General features: G+C 46.6%; 1 protein-coding gene across 1 annotated transcript in view; it reads right to left on the bottom strand.

The window, feature by feature from the left end:
- The window catches only part of arhgef39 (Rho guanine nucleotide exchange factor (GEF) 39), a 151,430-nt gene that overhangs the window by 79,847 nt on the left and 51,773 nt on the right, over window positions 1-19,810 (bottom strand). The window contains exon 5 of the mRNA XM_034163553.1: window positions 11,073-11,143. Within this exon, the coding sequence (XP_034019444.1) occupies window positions 11,073-11,143 (71 nt within the window). The remainder of the gene's footprint in view (window positions 1-11,072; window positions 11,144-19,810) is intronic.

Here is a 19,810-nt window from a genome sequence, read left to right as displayed (position 1 = left end):
CTCTACATGCCGGCCCGGGCTTTGCGGTTACAGGATGCGGGACTTCTCTGTGTTCCCAGGGTGAAGAAGTAGTCAGCAGGTCAAAGAGCCTTTTCGTATAGTGCACCAACCCTGTGGAACAGTCTTTCTGCAATCGTGAGGCAGTCTGAGTCCGTGGACATTTTTAAGTGAAGACGTATTTTTATTCTCTTTCTTATGAATAGTTTTTATTTTTATTTGTTTTATTCTTTTACTTCTGTTTTTATTTATGCATTTGAATTTTTTTTATTTATTTTTAATTATTTATTCAATTTTATGTTGACTTGTTTAGTGTAAGGCGCCTTGAGACGGCTTTTGCTGTGATTTGGTGCATTATAAGCTAATTAAATTAAATTAAACTACTTTGAAGAGGATTAGGATTTCAGCCCCCCAGGTCAGTAAGTGATTTTGTTGTGGCCAAAGGTCGAACAGTTTTTGAATGCACCTTGTATGTATTTATTGACTTTCAGACATCATCATGTCATGGTCATGTTCACTAAAGCCCAGCTTTTCTAACACATTAGGGGTGTGGCCACTGATTGACAGCTGGTGTTGGTCAGAGGGAAACCAATCATCTCAGACGTGTCACTGACCGACGGTCCCCTCTAAAAATCGGTCCGCCCTGCCTTCACTGTGCATGCGGCATTTCAAAGCGTCAGTAGCGACTCACCGATTATCGCTTCATTTCTGTTCAGGTGTTAATCTGTGTTTACTGAGCTGTCATTTTTGATGCCCACACGAAAACCAAAAACTTATGAGAACCACTGCTCAGCCCCCCAAAATATCATCTAATGAACTCCCAAAGTAATGTTAGCCCGTTAGCTTAGCACTCTGCTGATTTTTCTTCATTTGAAGTGCTTATTAAATACATTTATTACTACGTTTTTAACGATGCTCATCACATGATCAAAAAGTCATTTTTAATACTGATCAAACTGATGATGATTCTGTCGTTTGTCCAACTGTCTTATTAAACTTCTGCCTGCTTGTGGAAAATCGTTCAGACTACTTTACTTTTTTCTACAAAGCTTTGGAATCTTTGCCCTAAAACAAATAAGCAGATCATGAAAATAGACAGAAGCTGCCTATTAGCGAACACCAGCCGGAATAATCGCTGTAAACATTTAGAACTATATCATTAACACATCCAAAATAACTACAAACAGATGGCTCTAATTTCAAGCTCAACTTTTCTGCTTTTGTTGTGAAACTCGACGGATGAACGTGATCCTCAGGGCGACTTGTCTACGCTAAAATAATCACGGCCTAATTGGCTCGCTTAACTTCACAACAATTACAATGTAAACCAAACAAGGCATCCGTGTAGACTTTTTCCCTTTGTTGTCCGTGTTTGGAATATTTTCCGATGCCTGCTTTAGAAAAACAACAACTCCTAATTACAGTGTTCTCGGGCTGAGTTCTGGCTGCGGCATTAATAATACATCCAGCCCATTAGATATTCCACAGACATCTTCCACTTCTTCGTGCTCTTTATTCCGTTTATTCACTCTTTAGACCATCTCTGACCGGAGCGCTGTGGCAGCTAACTTCTGCCGTTAAACGCTCTGACAGAGTCTGAGCGCTGCTTCCTGCCAGGTCGGACCCGGTTAAGGCTGCCGCGGAGACGGCGGGAGTTTGGAGTGACATTTTAAAGCATGTTGACAAAAACTACTGAAGCACCACAATTACAACAATTAAATCCAGTGTGAGGAAAGAGGGAAGCTTAGAGGGAGAAAAGAGCCAAAGGAGAGGAAACGCAAAGTGACACAGAGCAACAACAACAACAACAAGAATGCCTCCCGTGATTCTCTCCGTTCGTTTGTTTAATCACATACAATGTGATTTGCCTGGAATTTCGTTTTAAATAATTCCCCTCACGATACGTCCAGGCCGAATGTGGGACGTTTCCACGCACACAGACACCAGTGAGAAGTTCATAAGGAGGATGTCTAATGAGAAGAGCCGTGCCTTCATCTTAGAGTCAGGAGCTGTTTTAATTTGTAAGCAGTGGCAGCACATAGCCAATCAGATTTTAATTGATACACATAAATAATTCTTTCTGTACATCCATATTTGAGTCTGATTTGCCGTTTGGTTGACGTTTGAAATTAGTCATTATCCAGATTCCTGTTGATGTTGAAGGTTTTATTTATTAATATAGCGCTCACTTAATATCCTCTGATCCGCTCCCAATTAATTACGTCAAAATCCACATCAAACTAGAACATACACGCATATTCAGCCTCGACTCGCTTTCATTTCTCCACCAACCAAAAACTGTTGTAGCAACAGCAAATGAGCAATGAAAGCAAATGAGCGTGTTTCCCTTTGTTCCTGAAATGAAGATCATCTGAAGCCTCTCTGACAGTAACAAAGCCTGTTTGGTGTCGTCAAAGTGCACACGAAACCACATTTTGTTCCTCTTCTGGGCTTTAGACGTTAGTCCTTACATTCAAGAACGGTCAACAAAAAGTCAGATTTTGTTGGGAAGGTGTCGTAGCACGGACCCACAACAGGGGGCGCAAATGAACGGACAATGAGTAAGCCAAAAGGTAACAATTTAATGTTGTGATAATACACAACGAAACGTACAGTAATCTTCACAGTCAATAAACACCAGGTGACGTGTGGGCAGGCTCGAAGATAGAAGACCCCTGACGAGAGAGAAGCCGCGTCCCACACGGCTTCCACCACCGACGGTCTGAAGAACACCGGAGCCACCAAGTCCCGAGTCCCCAGGTGGCCTCTGTCTTCGGCTGTCGACCCTGGTACTGCTGGCAGAAAGCAGAGATATGATGTGTGAGTGTGAGTCCGCACACTCAGTAATTCACAGTCCAAACACAGTTAGGAGGGAGCACCTCCACCTCCAAATCACACACACTCGTGCAGCTCCTGGTCAACCACTTATCTGAGATGGGGTGTGAGGCAAAGCCGTCGCTGTCACACCAAACGCCAATCCTCCAGATAAGGCAACACTCCAGGAAAACGGCTGCAATAGAAGTTCAGGTTATTACACACACAGTGTTAGTCAGCAGAGAAATTACCTTGGTACTGGTAGTCGATTTCTCGGCGAGGAGGTGGAGTTGCAGTCCGGCTTTTATGGTGGTGATGATGATGAACGAGTGACAGCTGGTGCAGGGGATGAATGACAGCTGTCACTTCTTCTAGGTCTGGCGCCCTCTCGTGCTTGGAGCCCGCACTCCAAGCAGGGCGTCCTCTGGTGGTGGTGGGCCAGCAGTACCTCCTCTTCAGCGGCCCACACAACAGGACCCCCCTCAACGGGCGCCTCCTGGCGTCCAACCAGGCTTGTCCGGATGTCTTGCGTAGAAATCGGCCAGGAGGGCCGGGTCCAGGATGAAGCTCCTCTTCACCCAGGAGCGTTCTTCAGGTCCATACCCCTCCCAGTCCACCAGATATTGGAAACCCCGGCCCTTACGACGGACGTCCAGGAGCCTGCGGACTGTCCAGGCAGGCTCCCCATCAATGAGCCGGGCAGGAGGCGGCGTAGGTCCCGGAGTACAGAGGGGCGAGGTTTGGTGTGGCTTGAGACGGGAAACATGAAAGACAGGGTGAATCCGCAGTGAAGCCGGGAGTTGAAGCTTCACTGCGGCCGGGTTGATGATCTTGAGGATCTTAAAGGGTCCAATGAATCTGTCTTTCAACTTTGGGGAGTCGACACACAAAGGGATGTCCTTGGTCGAGAGCCACACCTCCTGCCCGGGCTGGTATGTGGGGGCCGGGGAACGCCGGCGGTCCGCATGGGCCTTGGCCCTCGTCCGGGCCTTTAACAGGGCAGAGCGGGCGGCCCGCCACACCCGGCGGCACCTCCTGAGGTGGGCCTGGACCGAGGGCACACCGACCTCTCCCTCCACCAGCGGGAACAATGGGGGCTGGTACCCCAAACATGCCTCAAAAGGGGAGAGGCCGGTAGCAGACGAAACTTGGCTGTTGTGGGCATACTCGATCCAGGCCAGATGGTGACTCCAGGCCGCCGGATGCGCGGAGGTGACACATCGAAGGGCCTGCTCCAACTCCTGGTTGGCCCGCTCTGCCTGGCCGTTTGTCTGGGGGTGGTACCCGGACGAGAGACTCACGGTGGCCCCCAGCTCCTTGCAGAAACTCTTCCACACCTGTGAAGAGAACTGGGGACCACGATCTGAAACGATGTCCGATGGTATCCCATGCAGCCGCATGATGTGGTGGACCAGGAGATCTGCCGTCTCCTGGGCCGTCGGGAGCTTCGGGAGGGCCACGAAGTGGGCCGCCTTGGAGAACCGGTCCACTATCGTGAGAATCACGGTGTTGCCCTGGGACGGCGGGAGGCCCGTGATGAAATCCAGGCCGATGTGAGACCAGGGGCGAAGAGGCACTGGCAGGGGTTGGAGGAGTCCCGTCGTCCTCCGATGGTCTGCCTTGCCCCTGGCGCAGATGGTACAGGCCTGGACGTAGTCCCGGACGTCGGTTTCCAGGGACGCCCACCAGAAGCGCTGCTGGACTACTGCCACGGTCCTACGCACTCCGGGATGACAGGAGAGCTTGGACCCGTGACAGAAGTCCAATACGGCAGCTCTTGCTTCTGGTGGGACGTACAGTCTGTTCTTGGGGCCAGTCCCCGGGTCCGGGCTCCTTGTCAGGGCCTCCCGGACGGTCTTCTCCACGTCCCAGGTGAGGGTGGCCACGACAGTGGACTCGGGGATGATGGTCTCGGTGGGGTTCGACAGCCCCGCTTTGGCTTCTTCTTCATGCACCCGGGACAATGCATCTGATTTTTGGTTCTTGGTCCCGGGGCGATACGTGATCTGGAAGTCAAAGCGCCCGAAGAACAGAGACCAGCGGGCTTGCCTGGGGTTCAGCCGCTTGGCTGTCCGGATGTACTCCAGGTTCCGATGGTCCGTGAAAACCGTGAAGGGTAACGATGCCCCCTCCAGCAGGTGTCTCCACTCTTCAAGAGCCTCCTTCACCGCAAGAAGTTCCCGATTGCAGACGTCATAGTTCCATTCAGCTGAGGTCAACCTGCGGGAATAAAAGGCACAAGGATGGAGAACTTTATCAGCCTCCACGCTCTGGGACAGCACGGCTCCTATCCCTGAGTCAGAGGCGTCCACTTCTACTATGTACTGGCGATCAGGATCAGGCTGCACCAGAACTGGTGCAGTCGAGAACCGGCGTTTCAACTCCTGGAACGCGGCTTCGCACCGATCCGACCAGGCGAAGGGGACCTTGGTGGAGGTCAGGGCAGTCAGGGGGCTAACTACCTGACTGTAACCTTTAATGAACCTCCTGTAGAAATTTGCAAAGCCGAGGAACTGCTGTAGTTTCCTGCGGCTTGTTGGTTGGGGCCAATCTCTCACCGCCGCAACCTTAGCTGGATCAGGGGCGACGGAGTTGGAGGAGATGATGAACCCCAGGAAGGACAAAGAAGTGCGGTGGAACTCGCACTTCTCGCCCTTCACAAACAGCCGGTTCTCCAACAACCGCTGTAGGACCTGATGTACATGCTGGACATGGGTCTCAGGGTCCGGGGAAAAGATGAGTATATCGTCCAGATATACGAAGACGAACCGATGCAGGAAGTCCCGCAAGACGTCATTTACCAAAGCTTGGAACGTCGTGGGGGCGTTAGTGAGGCCGAACGGCATGACCAGGTACTCAAAATGACCTAACGGGGTGTTGAATGTCGTCTTCCATTCGTCTCCCTTCCGGATCCGAACCAGGTGGTACGCGTTTCTAAGATCCAATTTCGTAAAGATTTGGGCTCCATGCAGGGGCGTGAACACTGAATCCAACAGAGGTAACGGGTATAGGTTGCGAACCGTGATCTCGTTCAGCCCTCTGTAATCAATGCATGGACGGAGTCCGCCGTCTTTTTTACCCACAAAAAAGAAACCAGCACCCATCGGGGAGGTGGAGTTCCGGATCAGCCCGGCAGCTAAGGAGTCCCGGATGTAGGTCTCCATTGATTCGCGTTCCGGACGTGAGAGGTTGTACAACCTACTGGACGGGTACTCAGCGCCCGGGACCAAATCGATGGCGCAATCATACGGTCGGTGCGGGGGAAGAGTGAGCGCCAGATCTTTGCTGAAAACGTCAGCAAAATCATGGTACTCCTTTGGCACCGCCGATAGATTGGGGGGAACTTTGACCTCCTCATTAGCCGTAGTGCCGGGAGGAACCGAGGATCCTAAACACTCCCGGTGGCAGGTTTCGCTCCACTGCGTGACAACCCCGGACGGCCAATCTATCCGGGGATTGTGCTTCACCATCCATGGAAAGCCCAAAATCACTCGGGAGGTAGATGGTGTTACATGGAACACTATCTCCTCCCTGTGATTCCCAGACATAACCAAAGTCAGTGGTTGTGTCTGATGTGTGATTAATGGAAGCAGGGTGCCATCTAGTGCTCGCACCTGCAATGGTGCCGGCAGAGCCACCAGGGGGAGCCCTACTTCCTTTGCCCATCTGCTGTCCAGCAAATTCCCTTCCGACCCCGTGTCTACCAGTGCTGGGGTGTGAAGGGTTAAATCCCCACAAAGGATTGTTACTGGGATTCGTGCAGATTTGCGGGGTTTTCCCGCGTGTGTGTTATGGCCCACCCTTAGCCCAGTTTCTAAGGACGGGCGTTGTAGTTTGACCGTTTAGGGCAGTCCTTCTGCATGTACTCACAAGAGCCGCAGACAAAACACTCCCCGCGGGCCAGCCTCCTTTGTCTGACATTTGTTTTCACTTTGGCCCTGCTCGTGTCCATAGCCTCCTCAGCAGGGGGAGCTGTAGCCACACGAAGCTCTCTGGCAGTGAAGCGTGGGGACGACGTCACCTTGTCGGAACCGGAAGGGGGAGGGACGGCTCGTGCCCGGTCACGCCCCCCGGCCTGCTCCCGACGATGCTCGTTTAAACGGTTGTCTAAGCGTATAACTAAATCGACAAGCCCGTCAAAATCCCGCGGTTCCTCCTTAGCCAGTAGGTGCTCCTTAAGGACCGGGGACAGTCCATTTACAAAGGCGGCGCGGAGCGCAACGTTATTCCAGCCGGACCTCGCTGCCGCGATGCGGAAGTCGACTGCATACTCGGCTGCGCTACGGCGCCCCTGTCTCATAGACAGCAGCATGTTCGAAGCGGTCTCGCCTCTGTTGGGATGATCAAACACTTGTTTGAACTCCCGTACAAACCCAGTATAAGACGTTAGGAGCCGTGAATTCTGCTCCCAAAGCGCCGTAGCCCAGGCGCGTGCCTCTCCTCGAAGCAGATTTATAACATAAGCTACCCGGCTAGCGTCTGATGCGTACATGACAGGGCGCTGTGAAAAGACGAGCGAACACTGCATGAGGAAGTCTGCACACGTCTCAACACAGCCCCTGTACGGTTCCGGAGGGCTTATGTATGCTTCAGGGGATGGTGGGGGGGTTCGTTGAACGACCAGTGGAACGTCTGATACAGGCCCAGGACCAGCCAGAGGAGTGGCTGCAGCAGCGCCCTGATCGCGCGCTTCCACCCTGGCTTCGAGAGCCTCCACCCTCCGATTAAGGAGGACATTCTGCTCGGTCACTAAATCTAACCGAGCCGTGAAGGCGGTTAAGATCTGCTGCAGCTCACTCAACACGCCTCCCGCTGACGCCTGCGCTCCTGGCTCTTCCATTGGCCGTTCAAGCTCGGGTTGACGCCCCTCAGAATCCATGACGATGGCCGAGAAATCCTGTTGGGAAGGTGTCGTAGCACGGACCCACAACAGGGGGCGCAAATGAACGGACAATGAGTAAGCCAAAAGGTAACAATTTAATGTTGTGATAATACACAACGAAACGTACAGTAATCTTCACAGTCAATAAACACCAGGTGACGTGTGGGCAGGCTCGAAGATAGAAGACCCCTGACGAGAGAGAAGCCGCGTCCCACACGGCTTCCACCACCGACGGTCTGAAGAACACCGGAGCCGCCAAGTCCCGAGTCCCCAGGTGGCCTCTGTCTTCGGCTGTCGACCCTGGTACTGCTGGCAGAAAGCAGAGATATGATGTGTGAGTGTGAGTCCGCACACTCAGTAATTCACAGTCCAAACACAGTTAGGAGGGAGCACCTCCACCTCCAAATCACACACACTCGTGCAGCTCCTGGTCAACCACTTATCTGAGATGGGGTGTGAGGTGAAGCCGTCGCTGTCACACCAAACGCCAATCCTCCAGATAAGGCAACACTCCAGGAAAATGGCTGCAATAGAAGTTCAGGTTATTACACACACAGTGTCAGTCAGCAGAGAAATTACCTTGGTACTGGTAGTCGATTTCTCGGCAAGGAGGTGGAGTTGCAGTCCGGCTTTTATGGTGGTGATGATGATGAACGAGTGACAGCTGGTGCAGGGGATGAATGACAGCTGTCACTTCTTCTAGGTCTGGCGCCCTCTCGTGCTTGGAGCCCGCACTCCAAGCAGGGCGCCCTCTGGTGGTGGTGGGCCAGCAGTACCTCCTCTTCAGCGGCCCACACAACAGATTTTTTGTTTTAAATGACATACTTTAGGAGAAATCAAACTGCAAAGCTTAACACATTCCTGCAAAAAGACTTTCAGGTGTTCACAAACGTTCTTCAAGTGTACAAGGTGGTGGCAGTCTGTGGGAGGGGATCAGGAGTTTATGTGGAGGAGGAGGAGATGTTTGGGGCACGTCTGGTCCTGGTGGTATCTGCTTCCTCTGCTTTATGAAGGACGAGTCAAATCTCCAGACATCATCATTGATTCATCGACTCAGCGTCATCATTAAAAAATGGATTCTACTTTGTATCTTCAATTTCAATATTTCAGTTTATTTAGTTTATATAATCACAACAAAGTAAAGTCTAACCTTACCAACCCCTCGAGCAAGAACACAGGCGACACTGGTAAGGATCTTCAACTTTGCTGAATGTGCTGATCTTAAAAATATATTATTGCTACAGTAGTCATTATATATAAAAAAAATTAGCTCGGTCACTCGGGAGGAGCTCGGAGTCGAGCCGCTGCTCCTCCACCTCGAAAGGAGTCAGTTGAGGTGGCTCCGGCATCTTTTCCGGATGCCCCCTGGACGCCTCGCTGGAGAGGTGTTCCGGGCACGTCCCACTGGGAGGATGCCCCGGGGAAGACCCAGGACACGCTGGAGGGACTACATCACTTGGCTGGCTTGGGAACGCCTTGGGGTTCCCCCGGAGGAGCTGGGGGAGGTGTTTGTGGATCGGGAGGTCTGGGCGGCTTTGCTTGAGCTGCTGCCCCCGCGACCCGACTCCGGATAAAGCGGAAGAAAATGGATGGATGGATGGATAGTCATTATATGCAAGAATGTCTAAAATGTCTTCAAAAGTGGACCTTTACTCTCATGGGGTGGTGCGTTCTGTCCCCTTGCCCCTCTGGCTACGCGCCTGCACGATCTGTGTGAGCAAAAAGAATAATAAGAAGAGAAACTCATGTATTTATGTGGATAGTGCTGCCTGACAGACAGACCAGAAGGTTATATTACATGTGCCATTATACAGTTAGACTTTCGGGCCTCGGTGAACCCTATCCTGACCAGGTCCGCATAATGATTTGATTTGACGATTTGATTCAGAATCGATTTTCAATTCAAAGAGCTCTGAGAAAGTTATATTACTTAAAAAATGGTTATGTTTAAGAAAATGCAGCTTTACAAGGTTAATCAAGTGATTCTAGATGTAAATTTACTTATCTGCTTTGCTCGTTCAGAGTTGGCTGGCAGTTTAGCGAAGCGCTGGTCAGTCGTCGGCAAAGACCGCTGCTCCGCTTCTTTTTAATCCGGGTGATGGCGTAGCATGTGGGCTTGCGGATTTGAAGTGTTTCTGAAGTACTTGACTTTCATTTTGCAGATTCTGCACACTGCATAAGTCATGTCAAGCTCCTCCTTACGCAGCAAATAATAAAATCCAAAATGCACCCAAACATTTGCCTTCAGCAAAGATGGTGCTGGCTGAATTAGCTCTTCGTCCGCCATGCTAAGCTGCAGCTCACAAATGTTTGAAGCACACCGGACCCCCCCCACCCCCCGCAGGGATGCTGTAGCACAGAAGCTGTTGCCTGACAAATGGTACACGCAGCGAGTAAGTAAGAAAATGTTTAAAAAATGCTTTTTAAAAATCGATTCTTGGGCATTTTGGATCAATTCAGAAACGTAATAAATAAGAATCGCGATTTGGACGTGAATCGATTTTTTCCGGCACCCCTAAGTCCGTGACGAAGAGTCATCAGGCTTGTTTTCTTATAAAGTTCGCCATCCGCCTGTCTAGCTTCAGTGTAAAATCGACCGAGTACTCCGTCAAGCATCCGTCTGTCATAAGTTTCAAAGTTGGGTTCATGTCCCTTTTCAGTGCCGTACTTGCGAAACAGATTGGCTGCTGACTGTGTATTTCTGCGGGTGTTCTTCGCATCTTTTCATGTAAAATTAATTTTAAGTCAGCGTCGCTAACAGACGCAAACCTGACTTCTGCCATCTTGTCAACAAACTGACAGCCAAAGTACGCGTTGTATCGCGTTATCTGATTGGTCATTATCGATAGAAGGCATCACTCGATTAGCTAGCGCTACGCTGTACGCGAGGTGTACTCGTTTTGCACCCGCGGTCTACTTGGCTCCACCAGCGGTCAACTCGGCATGTGGTACAGCTCAGAAAGTGGCAAATGGGCCAATCAGAAGTTGGCAAAATCCCACCACCATATAATAAAGTCAGAAACAGACTTTGTGCAAATATGTGTGCTGCTGTTGGTCACGGAGTCAGCACCTCACTATGAACCACCCTGAGGTGACACACACTTTTGATGTTCTTTTGTCAACTGAAAGTATTTTATGCTGCCATCCCAAAAAACAAAAAAAACAAAAAAAACAAACAAATGGACGTCTCTCCACAACCAGTACGGACATATTAAAATGAGAACACCAGCACACATACCAGACATCATCTACCAGTATTTTGATAACACTGTGAGCCAGTATCAATCCAAAGTGCCATCACCTTACATTAAAACAAACTGCTTTAATCCTCGACATGAAGCCCAGGCGTTATTTCACAGCAACAGCCAAAGAGTCTTACTTGACAGCTGTTGAAATTCTGGGTTGTCAGGACTCGTGTTGGCAGTCAGGTCCTGCAGGAAATGTTGATATCTGTGAGAGAAGGTAAAAAAAAAAAAAAGAAGAAGAATGTGTGTGAGCTTACTAACAGCTGAAATGACAAAGATTTAGAATGAGCCAGTGAGGTGCGCTTCATCGTTTCCATGTTAGACACGTGGAACAGCACGCTGTTCTGCAAAAAGTATGCACCTGTCAGATCGTGAGAAACAACAGCAGCATTTTCTTACAAATTACGCCAAGAAAGTGCTGCTGAAAGAGCTCGCTGCAGAAAGCACTTTCTGCTTTAATACCGTTTTAATGCTCTGACGGACAACATTTTACTGCGGTTGGTGGCCGCGCTCACTGCCACGCTCCTCTGGGACAACATCTGAGCACCACACCGGTCTGCAGCCTCATGCGGCTCTCAGCTGGGTGAAGGCTTTTACATTTAACAGCCTGACCTCTAATCCTGACACAACCCTTCTGATTAATGTCATACCCATGATACTCTGGTCCGGAGGTGTAACGTCAAGTAAATGCTCTAATTAGATATAAATAAATAAATTAATAAACTCTAAGTTGAGGGGTGGTAAAGTCTGCAATCCTCCAATTAACCCACAGTTCAGGTTTTCAATCCATCACGATGTTGGGCCTCTGTTTACACACTTTATTTATTTTACCTTTTTTAAAAGTATCCTTTACAGAAAGTATTTACTTCTGTTTCATTTATTAGATAAACTGAAGTAAACCTGAAGTTTATGTCTGTACCATTTAAATACTTTTTGGGCCTAAATTAGCCAGCTTCTTTAGTTCATAGAAGATTACTTTAAGTATCATCTCTTTAGTACACATCAGAACCAGTACACAAAAAGTAAACTGACAGTATACTTGGTTCGTTTGAGCTAAGAAGAGGTAAACTGGTGATTATCGTCTTTTTGCTAAATGGCCGTTCGGGGTTTATAACAGCCAACGCGTGTGCACAGCCTTAAAACAGATGTCTTCCTATACTGTAGGCGTCTGAACTGATCAGGTGCTCCGAGCTCTCCATTGTGTAGAGCATCTTGACAGACTGGACAGTGTGACCTTGAAGTGCATTGATGACTGGCATTGATCCCCACCGTGTCTCTGCTTTTCCAGCCTCTTTGGACTGGTTTTGGAGACTGAGTGGTGCCTCGGAGACGGTGGCCATTAGTGATGCCAGCACTCTGCTGCTTTGGGTGGAATGGGAGACGTGTCCCAGCAGCACCACAAGCTGTTTGCCTCCACAGATATTCTTACAACATGTCCTTGGCAAGTTGTCCAGTCTATGGAATGAGGGCAATAACCGCTGTGAGGTGATGATGACAGAGGACCAAATGTGGAACTTGTAATATTTACAAAGGCATGTTGGTGGTGGTGTTATCATAGTCCTAAATGTTTTCCGAAGCCAATCTGGTGAAAACGTAGGAGGTTTCGTGTCATTTCTATTTTTATAATTGTGGACAGGACTTGGAATTTACAGACACAATAAAGTATTAAACCCATAGACTATGTGGTGCTGAGAAGCAGCCACCTGTTGACCAAAGACCCTGATAACACAGCTGGACAACCTGCTAACTGCTGCGACTCCTGCTCTTGAAGGATTTTACACTTCGACTGTTTAATGATATAAAACTCAGGCTTTTCATATAAAACAGTGGTGGCACAGCTGATCCGAGGCCCCCGTGTCTCATTCTCCGTGTTACCCTGAAAGCATTCTGTTATTCAGTGCTCAACAAAGACGACTTTAACCCTGTACTATGACCAGTCCAGCCAGCGATCATGTCGTGGATCATCTCGGCACAGGGGCAGCGCTCACTAAGAGTTGGTCAGTTTGTAAACTTGGCCTTGCCTCAGAAACAGAAGTGCTGCATTCAGCTGAGTAGAGATTGTCAATGAATGATGTGAATCGGTGCTCTCTTTCATTTCTGCCTGAGCTGATGCCTGGTGACGGGCCGTCCAGGATCGTAACGGGTTCTCTGGACGGACCGGCTTGGAACCAGGGAGGTTGTGAGGATGGCCAATGGCGTGCAGTGATCTGCAGCCTGTCTCCAATCTGAATGACTGATGACTGCGCAGACCCCGACTACAGAGCAAGACCTTCAAACTGACGTCTCTTCACTCACTGGCAAAACACGACCGAGACCGAGCTGTCACAGAGAGAAGTCAGTGATACCTCTGACCCTGCACCCACCTACACACATAAACAAGGAAAGTCACTCTGATGACTCACGACACGCCTGGACAGACAGACAGGACGTCCAGCTGCTGTGTCGTGAGACGCTCTATGTCTGATATCTGAATGACTGTATGAACTTTGTGGGACGGAGGAACTCACTTGTCTGAGTGGTTAAATGTCGTGAAGACAGATTAGAGCTCAGCAGGTGCAGACTGAACTCCAGGAAATCTACTGTCCAGCATGCAAACCAACTCTGCCTGGTTTCTGTGGGATTCTGAGCTACATCTTCTTGTACACTCAATGAATCCCACAAGAGTTATTATGACCTCCTGACAGTAATTAACTGGACACCTTAACTGGTAGTTTTAAGGATTTTTGATAATTTGCTTGCTTTTTGAAGACCACAGCCTGAAGAGGGTGGCAAAGGAGGATCTGCTCACACAGACGTCTGTGGCAAAGCAACCAAACACCACTGAAATTACTGACCAGAACTGATTACAATGAGATTTTAATGGACTGAGGATGGAAAAACTAAATCCAGCAAAAAGTGACTCAGCCTTGTGAATGAGTGACAAAGGCAACCGGTGAGAAAGACGCCTGACCTTTTGCCAGTCTGGTCCAAAAGTATTTGGATAATTACAACTATTATTTTTTGCAGTCATCTCGACTGGAAACCACTGCATTGCCTGGCAAAATGTGCAGGCTGTGCATGGACTGAGGTCTGTGAAGGCAACAGCAGTTCCACAGACACAGGCCAAACACCTCCTGGGCTCCAGGGACCCTGATGCTGCTTACGGTGACACAGATCCACAAGTACTTGAACAGAGACAGCTCTCTGTGCATTCCACCAGCAGAATGCATCAGAATTATTCACCAGTTTGATAAACCACCATGGAAGAAACAAGAAACAAATGTCTGCTTTAATGTGTTTGTTTGTTGAAATAACCAACGGATGGGCATGTTTAAGTGCCGCGTGTCCTTTATGTAAAGACACCATGTCCCACATAGGCTCCAGTGTGGTTTTGGACCACCTGTTACCCATGGAGACATTTATTCTATGAGAAACAAGCACAGAAACAAGTTAAATATACCCATTATTTACAATGAATGATTTTTTTTGTTCTAATTCTGTGCTGGAACCATATTTTGGAACAGCATTCTGTCAACAGCAATAAGTTAACACCAAGGTTTAAAACTTGTAAAATACAGATGCTAATGGTTCCTTTGGACCTGGATAAACCATGTTGCATGTTCAAACATCACCTGTCTGGATGTTTCTTCTCACAATTTGGTGCACTCGGGTGGACAAACCTCAAATTGCATATTCATGAAGCAAATGCTCAAAATTAACAATACATACTCTTTAGCACATTTGACAGACGCAACACCTGCTTTGCACCGTTAGTCACTCAGCATGCACGTGTGGGTGATTCTTAGACTACGGGCACTTATTATGTCCTTTGATCATATTGTATGAAAAACAGAATAAAGGGGACATTTCACACTTTTATAGATATCTTCACAATGAAAGTGTGTTAAGAAATTTGTTCTAGTAGTCTATGATGACTTTTTCACCTTTTTTCAGCATCATTATATGCAAATATTGCCGTTTTGTGCTTGTCCCACACCCAGACTTTTGATCTTCAATGATAAAAATGAATGGTAAAGAAAGGTTTTTTCTAATGTTTTAAAATATCTCTGAATAAAATATCAGTAAAATAATCAAAACATAATTGGGGTATTCAATGTCATACAACTGTTGTGATTTTGTTTTTGTTTTTTTTAAATGTAGTTGTCCCACACTATTGCCGTAATTTCCACCACAACACTGTAATGTCCCTTTAAACAGTTTGTATGAATAATTGTTTGGGTAGTTTCTATGGAGATAAACAGTGACATCAGAGCACATGTATATAGCGCCAAATCACAACAAACAATTGCCCCAAGGCGCTTTATATTGTAAGGCAATGGTGTGGTGGAAATTACATTTACAAGGCCAATAGTGCCCGTAGTTAAAGAATGACCCGTGTATTTGTGGTGTTTGTGCACATTTCTACACACAAACATCTAGTAAATCAGACTCTCAGTATGATTGTAGAAGCAGAGGCGGCAGAATGCCGCAGAACTGTTCTTGCTGTTCATTACTCAGTCGAGCTGAAACACAACCCGCCAAGATCGAATTAAACCTTGACGGAAGAGAAATAATTCTACTTCTTTACCCCCTCTCCTTGTGTAATAATGAACACATTACAGGCGTTGTTGCCGATCGATGTCCTTGTTCCAGAGGACTTGCGGTGAAAATGTAATTAAGGCCAACACGTATCAAAAAGGGAACACCCTAATGAGCATTATTACGCCACAATTCATAGAAGGTAAACTGAACTCATTTGTTTGGCTTCCCGGAGCTGCTCATTAGCAGCAAAGTAAAGATAATGAGACAGTGGCCTGATTGGAGCCATATTTCCAACAGTTCCAAGATTCGAATGAAGAATGCAGCTATGGAGAGCCGGTCTCGCTTTTGCAGATGACACGCTGGCTGTGGCGCTCAATCTCCTGGCAGACGGGTCAATTTTAGCCACGACAGGAAGAGACTTGAAGGTAAAATATGTGTCCAATTACTGGCTGTTCCACATTTACATTAACTGATCAAGAGAAACGACGCACCAGTAAGACTCTGAGTGAGTGAACATGATACAGGACTGTCAGCAGTAATTCAGTCTTATTATCCTAAAGGGAACGAATGCATGCCACAGAAGAATACCACGACTCCATGAAGTCTCATAACCACCAAGTCAATAAAGCTTTACATGTTGGAACAGTGCTGGTTTATAACACTGAAATTCATCAACTTCTCATGGAATTTCATTTTGATTTACTGATCTACAAGTACAATTTCCAACAACTGAATATCAATCAATCAATCAATCAATTTTTTTTTATATAGCGCCAAATCACAACAAACAGTTGCCCCAAGGCGCTTTATATTGTAAGGCAAGGCCATACAATAATTACGGAAAAACCCCAACGGTCAAAACGACCCCCTGTGAGCAAGCACTTGGCTACAGTGGGAAGGAAAAACTCCCTTTTAACAGGAAGAATATCATCACACCACCAGTAATCAATGATGGTCTAGAGTCAGGGACGCGGCAGAGGGGGCTCGTAGGTACGGGATCCACACTTCCATTAACCTAGACAGGGAAATCCCTGTGGTGCCCTTGAGCAAGGTCCTTAATCTCAGAGTTGCTCTCAATATGCAGTTGGACACTTTGATATGGTCACTGGTGTGTGAATGTGAGGCATCTTTGTAAAGCACTTTGAATGACAGAAATGCACAATATTCCAGATTCCATCGCTCCCTTTACCATCAAATCTTGTTGCCCTGGGATACAGTCACCTTGTTTGAATTAACACTTCAACTACAAAGTTTTAAGGGTGAATGTCTGAGACTGGAGTGTAAACGGTGGAGCTGTAAACTGGATGTTTTTTTGACTCATCTGCATGACTTCATGCTCAGTTATAAACAAGCAGACTTAAGGACATGAGGACTTAATTTTCTGACCTCAGTGTTTCCCCCCCACAGGCTCGACCTTGGTGCCCCACCCAAGAAGATATCAATATCAGTTAATCAACATGTAGTTACAGTTACAGAGCCCAGAACCATAACCAAAAGACGACCAAAGTGTAAAATCAACGAATAAACGCAACAGGACCAAGAGCACAACACACAACAAAATCAAAAAGCAAAAACATCACAGTGCGACAATGAATTAAAAGCCACTTTGAATGAATAGATCTTGAGCTTCGACTGTAAAAGTGATCCTATCAGTAATAAAGTGATCCTGTCTGTAATAAAGTGATCCCGTCTGTAATAACGCGATCCCGTCGGTAATAACGCGATCCTGATCCTGTGATCCTGTCAGTAATAATGTGATCATGTCGGTAATAAAGTGATCATGTTGGTAATAAAGTGATCATGTCTGTAATAAAGTGATCATGTCAGTAATAAAGCGATCCTAGTCTGTAATAAAGCGATCCTGTCTGTAATAAAGCGATCCTGTCAGTAATAAAGCGATCCTGATCCTGTGATCCTGTCAGTAATAATGTGATCATGTCAGTAATAAAGTGATCCTGTCAGTAATAAAGTGATCATGTCGGTAATAAAGTGATCATGTCGGTGATAAAGTGATCATGTCGGTAATAAAGTGATCATGTTGGGAATAAAGTGATCTAGTCAGTAATAAAGTGATCCTGTCAGTGATAAAGTGATCCTGTCAGTGTTAAAGTGATCCTGTCGCTAATAAAGTGATCCTGTCAGTGATAAAGAGATCCCGTCGGTAATAAAGTGATCCTGTCTGTAATAAAGTGATCATGTCAGTGATAAAAGTGATCGGGTCAGTAATGAAGTGATCTAGTCGGAAATAAAGTGATCCTGTCTGTAATAAAGTGATCCTGTCAGTGATAAAGTGATCCTGTCTGTAATAAAGTGATCCTGTCTGTAATAAAGTGATCCTGTCAGTGATAAAGTGATGCTGTCAGTAATATTGTGATCCTGTGGGCAATAAAGTGATCATGTCGGTAATAAAGTGATCATGTCGGTAATAAAGTGATCCCGACGGTAATAAAGTGATGCTGTCAGTAATATTGTGATCCTGTGGGCAATAAAGTGATCGTGTCGGTAATAAAGTGATCATGTCGGTAATAAAGTGATACCATCGGTAATAAAGTGATCATGTCGGTAATAAAGTGATCCTGTCGGCAATAAAGTGATCATGTCGGTAATAAAGTGATCCTGTCGGTAATAAAGTGATCCATTCGGTAATAAAGGGATCCTGTCGGTAATAAAGTGATCATGTCTGTAATAAAGTGATCCTGTCAGTGATAAAGTGATGCTGTCAGTAATATTGTGATCCTGTGGGCAATAAAGTGATCATGTCGGTAATAAAGTGATCATGTTGGTAATAAAGTGATCCTGTCGGTAATAAAGTGATCCCGTCGGTAATAAAGTGATCCTGTCGGTAATAAAGTGATCCCGACGGTAATAAAGTCATCCCGTCGGTAATAAAGTCATCCTGTCGGTAATAAAGTGATCCTGACGGTAATAAAGTCATCCCGTCGGTAATAAAGTGATCCCGACGGTAATAAAGTGATCCTGACGGTAATAAAGTGATCCTGTCTGTAATAAAGTGATCATGTCAGTGATAAAGTGATCCTGTCTGTAATAAAGTGATCCTGTCAGTGATAAAGTGATGCTGTCAGTAATATTGTGATCATGTCGGTAATAAAGTGATCATGTCGGTAATAAAGTGATCATGTCGGTAATAAAGTGATCCTGTCGGTAATAAAGTGATCCCGACGGTAATAAAGTAATGCTGTCAGTAATATTGTGATCCTGTGGGCAATAAAGTGATCATGTCGGTAATAAAGTGATCATGTCGGTAATAAAGTGATCCCGTCTGTAATAAAGTGATCCCGTCGGTAATAAAGTGATCATGACGGTAATAGAGTGATCCTGTCGGTAATAAAGTGATCATGTCGGTAATAAAGTGATCCTGTCGGTAATAAAGGGATCCTGTCGGTAATAAAGTGATCATGTCTGTAATAAAGTGATCCTGTCAGTGATAAAGTGATGCTGTCAGTAATATTGTGATCCTGTGGGCAATAAAGTGATCATGTTGGTAATAAAGTGATCATGTTGGTAATAAAGTGATCCTGTCGGTAATAAAGTGATCATGTTGGTAATAAAGTGATCATGTCGGTAATAAAGTGATCCCGTCGGTAATAAAGTGATCCTGTCAGTAATAAAGTGATCCCGACGGTAATAAAGTCATCCCGTCGGTAATAAAGTGATCCCGACGGTAATAAAGTCATCCCGTCGGTAATAAAGTGATCCTGTCGGTAATAAAGTGATCCCGACGGTAATAAAGTCATCCCGTCGGTAATAAAGTGATCCCGTCGGTAATAAAGTGATCCTGTCAGTAATAATGTGTGTATCAGGTGGTAACTTGTTCCACAGTCATCCGTCATCCTGAAGTTTGTGTTTCCACCTCGTAAGGTTCTGCTGCACTGAGAAGATGGAACAGGACCATCTGAAAATGTGTGATGCAGAAAGTACACCTGTTGGTGAAATTCTTAAAATAAATTATTTTGTGGTTTTGTGCATTATGGTTTGTTAACTGTGAAATCCACTGGGGTCCATAAGTATTTGGACAGCAGCACCTTTTTTGTGTTATTTTGCCTTTAACGTGTTTCTCGTCTAATTGGTTTAATTTCTAAGTTATCTGTGAATTATTTAATTACTTTTTTTTTTTACAGTACAGGGTGGGCTGGTGGCAAAAGTGGTTAATGCACTTGGTTTCAGTGCAGAAGGCTTCCAGTTCAAATCCCACCCCTACCACATTTCACCATGCAATGTGGAGTTGTGTCAGGAAGGGCATCCGGCATAAAATGTGTGCCAATTCAATATGCAGACCCACCTGGGATTTGCTGTGGCGACCCCGAGTGCAAACAAGGGAGCAGCCGAAGGA

The sequence above is a fragment of the Thalassophryne amazonica genome, chromosome 22 (genome assembly GCF_902500255.1).
Source record: "Thalassophryne amazonica chromosome 22, fThaAma1.1, whole genome shotgun sequence".
In the NCBI taxonomy this organism is placed as follows: domain Eukaryota; kingdom Metazoa; phylum Chordata; class Actinopteri; order Batrachoidiformes; family Batrachoididae; genus Thalassophryne; species Thalassophryne amazonica.
The sequence above is the reverse complement of the archived record's forward strand: the minus strand, read 5'-3'. Positions and strand labels throughout refer to the sequence as shown.